Source organism: Podarcis muralis, chromosome 2 (assembly GCF_964188315.1).
Source record: "Podarcis muralis chromosome 2, rPodMur119.hap1.1, whole genome shotgun sequence".
Lineage (NCBI taxonomy): Eukaryota > Metazoa > Chordata > Lepidosauria > Squamata > Lacertidae > Podarcis > Podarcis muralis.
The window spans coordinates 66,480,577-66,493,394 of NC_135656.1; the positions used below are offsets into that span (position 1 = coordinate 66,480,577).

Consider the following 12,818-nt stretch of genomic DNA (forward strand, 5'->3'; position numbering starts at 1 on the left):
ATGGACATCTGGTTAGCCACTGTTGGATACAAGATATTAAACTTTGGTCTGATCCAGCAACGCTGTTCTTATGTTCTTTCAGTGAGATCACAGGACTGAACCTGAGACTGCCTGTTTACAAAGTATGTGACAAACCACTGAACTATGCTGCCTCCATGCACATGAAGCATTTTCCAACACTGAAGACATTGGGCTAGCCACCAATGGACCACTTATACGCGATAGCTCCTGAGATGCATAACAGAGCCCCAAGATCATGGTGGTTCTCTTCAGAGCTGTAAGTACAGCAAATTTATCATAAGCAGCCCACAATGCATTATTCCCCCTATTTTTGCTGCTTCATATTTTAGAACAGAATGCAGAAGGGGTGTCCATTCCATTGCCGCTGTCTGACATTCAGCACTTTTCGTTGTCTGTCGACTTCGCAGAGCCAAATGAATAAATACACAGCCAGGAGCTGCACTCACAGACAGGAAGTAACTTTAATTAAATATTGTGAAAGTTGAAAAGTTTTTACAGCTTGAATTTCTGCAAAAAAATTATAACAATCTCTACAGTAGTTAGTTTTCTCTAACAATAGAACTGTACAGTGTGTGTGTCTATTCCAAAAGGTTTAGTTAAGAAGGTGAACGATTAGTAGATTCAGAGATGACTTCATTTTAGATGCAGCCTGGTACACTGGAGAGGAAATGGGCATCCTCCACACAACTCAGCCCATCAGAGGCTTCACTTTGTAAAGACTGAAACATGGTCATTTCCACTTAAAGCCATATTCTGTTAAGAGCGGCATCTTTAAGAATCATGTAAAAGTCGTAGGATCTATTTGGGGCAGGGAGATTTTTAAATATAGATTTCCTTTTATCAGCGCGCTATAAATACTTGGAGAAACAAATTCTACCTATTGTTCAAAGGATCTTTGGACGTTGAAGGAAAGGGGTTATACATGTATATGACTTTGTATGAGTGTCTAAACTGGTGCAACTCTGTCTGAATGGGTTCAGTGGAGGGCATCACTGGACAAAATATGGCTTTAAATTTGATTACATTGCAGTGCCGTTGCTTACTATGTGAATTAGAATAAATGTTTGAACAATAGAGAAGCAATACATTGATATTCCTTATATTTTCCAGTTTCTTTATATGTGAGTGTGTTCTTATTGTTCTAGGGGCAAAAACCTTATGGATTTTTTCTTTCTTTCTTTCTCTCCTCCCCCCAACCCCACTCCCCTTCCCAAAAGATCACACAGTGATATCTGAGTGAAATCAATTGCAAAATTCAAACAGGAAGCATGCACAGTTGCAGCATTGTTGCTTGGCTAGAAAAAAGTCACATTGTCTTAAGGTAACAAAACAGTTCTTTTGTGCTTTTCAAATTCCTTTTTTTTCTCCTTAGAATGTTAGTGATGATTGACAGTTCTGGTGCGCAGTACAATGTACAAGTGAAATGAATATGATTTGCATTGTTAAGGCATCCAATCTGCTGGTTTATATTCATGTGAAAGACAGAGAAATATACAAGCAGACAAGAAAGAAAGTATTTTCATTGATTTCTATGAAGTTTCTCCCCATATTTAATGCACAAAAAATGCGTCACTCCAAAGGGGAGAGATTCCATGCATATTAATAGAGTAAAACAGCATTAGATTTTTTTTTTATAAGCCTCAAAAGCAAAGGATACTTTTTTAAACCTACATAACTAAATGCTACAAGAATAATATGCTACCTTTTGCCATATATTGGGGAAAAAAACCTTCTTAACTTACAAATAATACAAAAATAGACAATGGCTTTTGAGTGAAAATTAAACCAAAATGGAAGCATGGTTTAAAACAATTACTAAAAAACCCTATAAATGAATTGTATTAAAATCACATTTAAACAGCTAATACACCTGTGAATGACCAAACAAATTAGCACTTTTCACATAGCAAACATACACAATAAAATAAACTGGGATGCTGCAGGGAAAAAGCAATGTACAAATTCCAAAGATAAATACATTATTTATATGGATATTTTACAAAATTCTTCTTTTTAAAAAAGCTTTTTTTTCTTTAATTCATTTTGCAAGCATGTGCAATCTTAAAGGTAGTGAGCTCATTTTGCAAAATATGCAGTAATTCTCTCGTGTGACTGTGTATGTGATTGAAAAAACTGTCTTAAGACATTAAATTGTATAAATAGAACAATAACTTTGGCCAAAAAAAAAAAAATCACCCCAAAAGATCTACAGTATTTATAACTACATACAAAACGCAATGGCAAAGGGGGAAAACAATCAGGTAAATGCATCCTTAGAGGTTTTCTGCACCGTCAACTAAGTCTGCTCCCTACATAATGAGAGCTAAATTCATGTGAGGGTTTACTTTGCAAACCTTCACATAACACTCTGTCTCCTCCGCCCTTTTTTCATATTTTAATTTTCTATGTATAAAAAAAATGCCACTACCTGTTGCTTAAGAGAGTATGTCGCAAACCAAAAGGGTTGACTGATATAAAAGCAATCGCAGCTTGATACGGACATGTCGTTTTGTGTGCATGTGTGCTTCTGGGCCATCTCTGGGACGGCAGGATGAAGTTGTCTTCTGCCCCTGGCCCCAACAAACAAAACCAAAAACCCCATGTAAGTAAGCTAGGAAATATATTTCCGTTGAGAATATGCAGAAATGCAATGAAGTGGCTCGCGTTTGTGCCTTTGTCCTGCCACACCAGATCCCAAAGAGATTTGTATGTGTAGACAGGGTTAAACTGTACTTAAGGAGGCCACTCATTTGGAAAAGTTTGATATAAGCTAAAGACAGAGAGAGAAAGAGAGAGAGCCATGCTAATCTAATTCTGCACTTTTTAGCATTATATCCAGAGGCACTGGGTTTTCCAAGGTAAAAGGTGGGATATGCATGTCCTTAGCTACACTTTTGCTAATTTTTCTGTCTTGCATTATTTACACAGTCACCTAAGTACAATATTCTAAGAAAGATGCCCCCTCCCCCCCCAAAAAAAATTTCTCACTGCCTCTAAAATGGAATCCTAATGTGGTAAGTGTGTGTGCATTTATGTGTGCATATGCACGTGTGTGTATACATACCCCCACAGAACTACACACACACCTCCCAAGAATGCAAAACATCAGATGAGTGAACTGTCGCTGGAGGAGTAACACAAATAAGCCAACCCTTAACTGGCACTGCCATTACTCTTCTAAGGAAAGAAAAACAACCACCACCCCTATTCTGGCACTTCTACTTCTGTTCCACACAAACTTGTTTTGTTTTTTTTTTAAAAAAGTGTTGCCACTTTATTTCCCTTCATTACACCTTTTAAAAAAGAGTCCCTAGTGATGGCACCCCTTCTCCCATTATGATTTGTAAAAGACAAATAGTGACTGAGTTAATCGAAAACCAAGAAGACACAAGTGGATTTTTCTTCATGACACAAAATAAATCTCTCCCCCAAGAACCTAGGATAGACAGCACAAAGTAATACCTTCCACTTGTAGGCTCCGGGTAAATTTCAGTATTATTTTGCAAGGACGGGTTTCCCCCCCACCATTCTATTTTGTTAAAAACATTGCAATTATTGTGAGATTCTTCCTTTTTTCCTTAATAAGGAAGAGAGAGAGAGAGAGAGAGAGAAAGGCCTGAGTTAAAAGTTCCGCTCTGGGACTTGTGTCAGACTTTGTTCTGAAGCAGAATCCAAGTTCTTCATTAGTAAAATTCTTCAAGGCAATCCTTTCACATGGGGGGAACTATCATGCCAGATATAGCTGTTAAATGGAGGAGAAGAAAAAAAAGAGAGAGATAAATCATTCTGTAAAAGAGAACATTCCAAATATTTTCTAGCAGTTCATTCATTTGTGTTGTTATTTAGATTTTTATTTAAGCATGCCTAATTCTGTGCTGGATTTAGGCCTTATTTCATATGTATATGCCCAGAATTTTTTTTTTAAAGGGCTTGGGATAATACGTCTCCCAAGCATATTTAGTGGGATGTAATTCCCATGTAATGCTTACAGGAGACTTACATCTTTAATTAAGACACATGCTTAATGAAGGCTAGTCCAAACTTCAATCCAAAGTTCCTTAAGCTTTGAGAAATCAGTAGAAAGTTTTACAATAATCAAGCACATTTCAGTAAAAAGTCTGTTCAATGGCAATTAAAATCAACATTTTATAATTAAAAAAAAATCAGACGGTTGCTTACAAATATGGTTCCTCTTTTATTTGTTTTAAAGGTAGGAGGATGGGGTGTCATTGTAAAGGAACTTGCAAAGACTAAAATGTAACTGCAACATACTTTGATCACACAGAAAGCTCTCAACTGTCAAACTGTAACTATGGGCAATCCTTAACCCCCAACCCAACATAGCCTCAAACTATTGCGGCCATCTATATAAGAACATAACAAGTTCAGATCAAAGGTCTCGCTAGTCTAGCATCCTGTTTCTGATGGTGGCCTGCCAAATACTTCCAAGAAACCTGCAAGCAGAGCACGAAGGCAATTGCCCTTCCCAAATATTGTTGCCTCCACTACAGTACTAATATTCTGAGATATACTCCCTCTGGACTTGGATATTCTATTTAGCTATCATGGTCAATAGCCATTGGCAGCCTTAACCTTCATGAAAGTCTCATGTTTTCAGGTCATCCAAGACAATGGCCATCACAACTATTTGTGGCGGTCAACTCCATAAGCTTTGCATGAAGAAGTATTTTCTTCTGCCTGTTGTGAATCTACTGCCAGCCAGTGTCATTGGGTGAGCCCAACTTCTAGTGTCATGGAGCAGCAAGAAAACTTGTATCCATTTTGCCAACATCATGAATACGTTTATAATGTTCTGTATTCTGCGTGACTTCAAGCCCTTGGGTTTCTGTTTTTCTTGGCAATACACAAACCCCCTGATCTCAAACAAGCCAGCTAGTGAACAGTCCAGAAGCCCTAGCCTTTTTTTAGCTGTATAAATGGTTTACACCTGGTTGCGGTGGCATTATGCTGCCGCAAATCTGGCCCACTTGGAAGCAGTAATGTATGCAAATGTTGAATATATGAGTCTCTCAGGTTGTGCAGTTAGCTTGCCAGCTGCCACGATGTGTGTGTGATGTTGGCATTGAAAATTGCCATGCTAGGAGGCTTGCCTGGGTAATTAGGGCTTGCATAAATTACCACTGCTATGAAGGAGCTCCCACCACAAGGAAGCAGTAACACCACAGCTGAAAGCTATATATCCCATTCCAGTTCAGCCCTTGAAAAGATGTCATTTGTGACTGATAAATAATTTCCCACTAAAGTTGAATTCATTCCCCCCCCCCACAAAGACATCTTCAGTAGAGTGTTTTGTATCACATGGTGACTCAAATAACTCAGTCCAGTCTTCAGACAAATTAAGCTAGAGTCTTTCCTTTTAAGCCAGTTTAAAATCACATTGAAGCCAATGGGACGAAATTGACTCACTTCAAATTAATCCATTCATGCATCAGGATGTTTGGACATTTAGACCTAGAAAGATCTGCAATGATAATCTGGTCTCAGCCTTTCTATGTAATGCCCAAAATGACCTAGTGTAAGGAAACACATCCTTAAGCTGGGAGTTACATATGGTTGGTGGTGACTGTGGTCACAAGGTCACCTCTTTAAAATGCCAGCTGCATACCATCTCAAACATCTGGGCAGATTTCTTGGGAAAGAACTCAGACCCATAACTGATTCAAATTCAGTGTGCTTTAATTGCAGTCGCATTCATTTGATAAGAACCAAGCAATGTGAAAGACTTGCAGACCAGGGAGTGGGAAGGAATGTTTACTCCACAAACATCGCCATATGTGCATGAATTACAAGACTAATCAGCAAGAGGGAGGCAGTTTAAGCAAACAGCAATGACTAAATGAAGTAAAACAAAAGACGAAAGGATGAAAATAAATTATGCATTTGGAACTAGGCATCATAAGGATATGACCTGTTGTAGTAGCACAACAGCCATTTCCTTTAAAAATAAATCTGGAGTCTCCCTCCTGATTCTTCAAAAGACCAGCATAGTGTGAATAAAGCCTTTACAAGCAACATATTTCTTTAATCTCTGATGAAACTGCGATCAGAGATTTTGGAAGAAGGAACAGATATAAGAATATGGTCACAGGTTAAACTTTGCACTGTTTAACATTTTAAATTCTGAATGTTTAAATATTTATTGAAAATCTTGAAGTAGCAGGAAAGATGGCTTATCCAGACACTGGAAAACTATTACTATGTCAACAGTTTTGGAATGATCTTGATATTTCCAAACTAGAGGAAACATTAGAACGTAAGAACCACCTGCTGAGGCAGGCCAAAGGCCCATCTAGTTCAGCATTCTATTTTCACAGTAGCCACCCAGATGCCTTATGGGAAGACAACAAGCAAGACCTGAGTGTAACAACACTCTATGCACTTACAATTCCAGCAGCTGGTATGCAGAAGCATATTCATTTGACAGTGAAGGCAGAACACAGTCATTGCTAGCCTTATCCACCATGAATTTGTCTAGCCAATTGGTGGCCATCACTAAGTCTTCAGGGAATGAATTCTACTACATCTTGTGAGGGCAAATTAATTTTTTGGAATGAACATTTACTAACTGCTGAACGTCTCCATGGCATTAGACCACAGTACTTGAAAGGCTGCCTTTTTCCACACCAGTTTGCCTCTTCACTGAGGTCATCCTTTGAGGCTGTCTCCTCCTGGTGCTTCCACCAACTGGGCTGCAGTGCAGCCATGGGTTGTGACCAGGAAAACCTTCCAAGACAAGAGTGGGAACCCATTTTACATTCTGACTGCCATATGCCCTTCTTAGCAACTTTTTGGGAACCACATGCCGGTGGTGGGAAGAGCAGGAGCAAGGGTGAGCAGTGGAATGATATCTTAAAAATCAGCAATAAAATTGGGAATTAAGCTTAGAGCCACACTAAAAACTTTCACAGGGTTACAGCCATAACAATGGCTATGCATTTACGCATTATGCCTTTTGCCCATTTTATAAGCTCCCCCCTTCCACACTGAACTGCTATGTATAATATTTGCAGAATAAATACAGTTTTATGTTTTAATTCATAGTGGGGAAATTGTCATGTACTGCTGTACTGGATGAGCCTTGCTCCAAAAAGCATGGTCAAAATTAAAGGGTCCAGGAACTCAGACCAGACCAAATTTCATAAAAATCATACACAGACTTTACTAAAACACAACTTTACAAGAGAGAAAAACTCCAAATAATCACACAGATTAAAGTAGCTCAGAAGGTAAGAGAACAACAAACACTAACTTATCCAGCTAATTAACATAAACGCTTACACTTAAATCTCAGTAGGCTGAGCAACAGAACAAGATGCTATCAAAAGCCCAAATAGATGCTGACCTCGGCTTGGCTGGCTGCTGAGAGCTCCCACCAATCCAGGTTTTTTAGGAACTTAGACCATGGGAGTTCACCTCTTCCACTCAATTACCTTGTGACACTGGCCTTGAAGCCTTTTACGGGAGACAGCTATATGTAAGCTCATTTCTTCTGAAGTTCTAACCAATTCCCATAAACCAGTCTTAAAGGGGCGATAGCACCACAACTGCCTACTACTCTATGGCACCACATATACCAGACTAATGTTATAGCCCAGATGATATTAGGAATTCTTTCCTAAGAGGTGGTTAAGGCATTCTGTGTCCAATCAGCGTGGTGGCTACTAAGATTCTTGTGGATTTTGGAAACTTCAATAAGAAATTGCCAGACGTATGGTATTATGCTGGGTGGGAGAAACTCTCTGTGGCTAACCTGTATCACTTTTGCGCTTACTACACCTTACCCCGTATAGGTAATTTTGACTGTCCTTTCTAGAACATCATTATTAGGCTGTTAACAATAAAAGAGCACCTGGAAGTGAATAAAATGTTTTTGCAGATTTTCTGTATTGGGCATTTGTTAACTCTGCAATGATTTTCTAAGCAAATACAATTTCTCCTTTTAGGAAAGCTTAACATTTCACTATAGCTAAATGCAAGAAACTGTGCCAATGGAAGAGAAATGGAATATAACACAGCATAAGTGTAAGGTTTTCAAAGAACAGCTACCATTACTATTGCTGAAGAAGCCTAATACTTCTGAATTAAATTACAAGTCAAAAGGCAGAATGATGTTCGGAATTTCTTTCTGCTTAAAAGGTTTCTTATTTCCATTCTGCCAAGGCCTTATCATGCTACTTTTGTACTTTAAGTGTCTTGGTTACAGGACCACCTAGGCTTTTTTTCTGGTTCAATGTGAAATTGATTCTGAAAAGGGAAATATCGCAGGATTCCCCCACCCAAAACCTGACAAAAGCAAAATGTATTTTTGCAAAAACAAAATGAATGGCTGTTATATGTCTCCATCATGTTCTAATTTATATAAGGATAACCTACGATGATGATCTATAAAAGAAAAAAAGATTTCATTCTATATTCCACACAAAAACTGTGTGGTTAAAAACACCACTACCAGTGAAATATGACTGTTGTTCTAATGAAGGGTTTGGATCAAGCTTCCATGGGAGTTGGCCTACAACTCCCATGATCCCTAGCTAGCAGGGCCAGTGGTCAGGGATGATGGGAATTGTATTCTCAAAACATCTGGAGGGCTGAGGTTGAGGAAGCCTGTTCTAGTAGATGATGGTGATGATGATGATGATTTTATTATATTTATACCCCGCCTATCAGGTATGTTACACCCATGGTTTTATTCTCATGGATATGGCTTTTCACACTTGGCATGGTTATCTGAAAAGTGCATGCACAATTTTAGCAAAGCAGATCTGAATCATTGTTGCACAATGCATGACTACTATTATTGCAATTATGTATTAGAGAGCCCATGCAAAAACATAGTGGTATAAATTAATACAGGTTTGTATCACTGCTGTGCATTGCATAAACAATTGCTTTAAATGTACAAAGCCTTGCGAAGAAAGTGATCACTTCTATCTCCAACAGCAAATATGAGCTTTATTTTGGGAGGTGAAAATCACTCTGTTCATGTACTACCTACGAAGCCAGTGTCTTAAAACAGGAAATCTAAAATCCCGGGCATGGCAAAATCGAAAGCAACAGTTTGAAAACTGCAAGCTCCAAGCTCCTGCTGTTCTATTTCTCTGCTCAAGCAGAAGTAAAACTGGAAGGTTTTAGGTCTGCAGATTTTAATTCCACAATATTAATATACAAATCAATGTCACTGTAGTGAGCATAGCTGCAAAAATGGAGAGGACTACTAGCCAAACATTGGGCGTGACCCTTTAAATCTTCCACTAAAGCAGGAGACAGTGTTACTGTAGCTCATTATTTGCCCTGTCACGCTCTCCCTCCCAGGTGTATCACCCAGCAGGTGAGTAAGGCGGCAGAAGGAGCCTCACTTGTCTTGCCTCCTGTTAGGAGATTTAAAGGACTATGTCTGTTATTCAGATTGGTAGGTGGGTGTCCTAACTGAGGTTACTAGGAAAGGCATATCTGTTCATAGACTAGAGCTCACTTGTTGATCAGATATAAGGCTTGTGTCTAATATATCGTCCATGATTAGCAATATGCCGAACTGACGCTTTATGACAACTATGTTTGACTCATACTATTTCTAGGAGGAGGTTACAGCTTCTGTAACCATGGGGGTGGGGAGCTTACAACTGAGAATGCTTCCCAGTTTAAACTGCAAATCCAAAATAGTGGAGGGAATGTTAAAGAGGTCTGTGAGTTTTCATTTTCTTTGGGTGCAATTTTTCCAGCATAGCTCCCTTGAAAACTTCATTTATTTCAAGTAAGGCTTGCATAAGCTCAGTTCTTTATAGATTGTATGCTATATGGTTAAAACAACAACAACCCCACTCTGACTTGTCTTAGTCTTCAGATTTATGCCCTGGGTTGTTCAGCTTCTAGTACACAGGGTGAAGCACTTGTCTTTAGGCATATTAAGTGCCTTTTGTTTATGAATGAGCACTTTTCATTCTGCTGGTACATTTAACATTGAAAATGTTTTCATCTATAGTTGCAAAAGCTGGCTGCTCACTCTCAGAGATTCATGACATGACCCAAAAAGAGTCTCTGATATGTGTCTATTTAGGATAGGCGATTTTTGAATTAAGCTCATGGAAAGTGGCTTAAGGCGATGGGGCAAAAAAAACTACTATTTGTCACCACATTCTGTGAAGACAGACAGACAGATAGATAGAAGAAAGAAAGTAGGCAGGGGAAACAGGTCTGGGTGAACTACAGCATGCACCAGTAACCTCTTCTACCTCTGGCACAGTTTGAGGCAGCTGGTGATTATGAGAATTCTTCTTATCTAAGTGAGCATGAAAATGTATATTCCTCTCAGTGTTTCAGAGTGTGGTGCAGTAATTATGAGGGAGGGTTAAGCACAGTAGGGCAGACGTACAACAGACCCCAGCAACCAGTGAACAGGGCGGATTCTGCTTCTATGGTGTATACCACACGTGTTAATTCCCTCTCTCATTGGCTGGATGTGCAGCCCAATGCATCTATGACAAGTAATGTTATAGGACATACGGACAAAACACAGCATTTTTATTCAAATGTGGGCATCACCGTGTTTGTCCGTGAACAAAAGGAAATGCAATGACAACTGGGGACTTAAGTTCAGGGCTGATAATAGGTGAACAAGCCCATTCAGAAGCTAAGCAGGCTTCTGAAGCCAAGTTGAGGGTGGACTCAGGGCAAACTTTGAGTGCTCTGACATAGAACATATATTTGGCAAAACTGAAGCTGACCATAAGCGCTCTTATCACTTTTAAGTGAATTGTCCCTTGCTGTCTTAGAACTAATTATCTGAATTTTCCTGCACACACAAGCTTCCTTCCTATCTACATTGATATCTGCAATGTGCAAATTAACTATAAAAAGAGAGGGAAAAATGAAAAAAGAAATTTAATAATATACTTTAAGTGGCAGGTGTGTGGCCACAAAGCCCCCTCATTTGTAGGAGGGCTTCAAGGTGAAAATCTCAGATGACTATCTAAAACAGGCATAGGCAAACTCCGGCCCTCCAGATATTTGGGACTACAATTCCCATGCTCCCTGACCACTGGTCCTGTTAGCTAGGGATGATGGGAATTGTAGTCCCAAATATCTGGAGGGCTGGATTTTGCCTATTTCTGAAATCCACCTCAGTTGGCTATTTCTCATTTCCCCAACTGCTCCATGTTGAAATGTAGGATAGGCAATGTCAACACAACTGTAACACAGAAAGCAGCAGGCCTATTCTGCCAGTTAGTTGGCTGCTTTAGTGGCTTAGTATGTATTATCCAGTATTCCTGATCCAAACTTGGCTGTGATAAGCAATGATCCATGTCTGCTCCCTTTTGGAGAGTGCCTTATCCATTTTGGTACACTATGAAAGCCAACAAGAGACTCAAGTACTCTTCAAGTGGGACTGGAACACTGGAGGGAAATCACAGTGCAAAACAGGACTCTCCACTTTCAGGAATCATGGCATGGGCTTCCAGGCACCCACTAAATTTGACCTGAACCTAAGGTACATAGATAGGTTGGAAATCCATAGCTATCTGATTGCTCTATATGTGAATGATATAGAAAAGGGGTGCAGTATTTGGGAAAGCATCAGTTTAAGTCAATGGGATGGCATAAAAATGTAGGTTTCCAACAGCTGAAGAGGTTTTCAAGGAGACACGGGGGTTTGCAATATAAATTAGCTGACATCCAGAACATTAATCACAATGAACTAATGCCTTACAAGGTAAGAAGTTGGGAAACCTTACATGAATGTAGAACGTGCCATATATAATTTGCTATCACATGCAAAGCAAATGTTGCTGTGGTTTACTTTCTGTGATGAACCCCCACAAACTTTGCTGCTATTAGTAGAGATATTCCACATGTGGACATGACAAAGGAAAAACAAAATTAAAAAAAGGAAGGGAAGATTGACTGACGTACTTCAGGAGAAGGCCAGACCCTGGAGAGACCCTGCAGTGGAGTACTTGCTAGAGTCCACAAAAGACTGGTCTGATAAAAGACAACAACAAGGAATAAGAAAGGAAAGAAAGAGAAAGGCTGGTATTAGTAAGCTGCAATATCACTCATTTTAAGCAAACACTCAGACCATGCTTTGTTTTAAAAAAAGACACAGCATCTCAGTTCAACAAGGCAACGAAAGCAGGCTGTTTTGCCAAGCAAGGGAATGAGGGCACTTATCAGTGACACATAGAATGCACAGGCCACATTGTAGACTGCCAAGGCCTGTCACCCTTTGGATGAGATGCAAGAAACAAAGGTGCTGTAAAACAGTATGATGCCCAGGTTGGCCTACCTTGCAGGCTATTCCCATTGGTGCTGGTACAGGTGGGGGGAGGGGAAGTCTGCGGTCTAACAACAGGAGCAAAAGCACTCTTCTGTTTCACTGCTGAGACCATGTTGGCTGGTGAGAAGGAGAAGATCCCGGAGGAGCTGCTACAGTTAGAAGGGAGACTAGTGGAGGAGGCCATTGTTGGGCTGGATGGCACGACTAGAGCAAAACAAAACACAGAGGAAATACTGGTATCAAGATTTTAAATGGAAATGCAAAAAGGCTTGAGTTTCGAGGGTGCCACCAAGACTTCTTTAGCAGATGCCCTGAGCTCTTGGTGGTTTTGTTCTCATAACATCTGATTGACCCTTAGCATGGCGTTCTTGCCAACAGCTGTTCCCTTACTGGAAAGTTGAAGCCAGAATCCCAGGTCACATGGGAAGGAGAGCATGACATGGCTCATTCCCATGGCTTCCCATGGGATCCAGGGCTTCTTGTATTACTTATGAGGTGGCATGAA

General features: G+C 39.8%; 1 protein-coding gene across 7 annotated transcripts in view; it reads right to left on the reverse strand.

Annotated features, from left to right (window-relative positions):
- Positions 1-463: 463 nt before the first annotated feature.
- Positions 464-12,818, reverse strand: part of EBF1 (EBF transcription factor 1) — a 383,413-nt gene continuing 371,058 nt past the window's right edge. For 3 of the 7 annotated variants that reach the window (XM_077924631.1, XM_077924629.1, XM_077924630.1), the window contains exons 15-17: positions 12,323-12,517; positions 11,950-12,018; positions 464-3,763 (exon numbers count right to left, since the gene is read on the reverse strand). In XM_077924631.1, the coding sequence (XP_077780757.1) occupies positions 11,951-12,018; positions 12,323-12,517 (263 nt within the window). In that variant the 3' untranslated portion in view covers positions 464-3,763; position 11,950. The remainder of the gene's footprint in view (positions 3,764-11,949; positions 12,019-12,322; positions 12,518-12,818) is intronic. The other 4 variants (XM_077924634.1, XM_077924633.1, XM_077924632.1 and 1 more) reach the window with 2 other exon arrangements.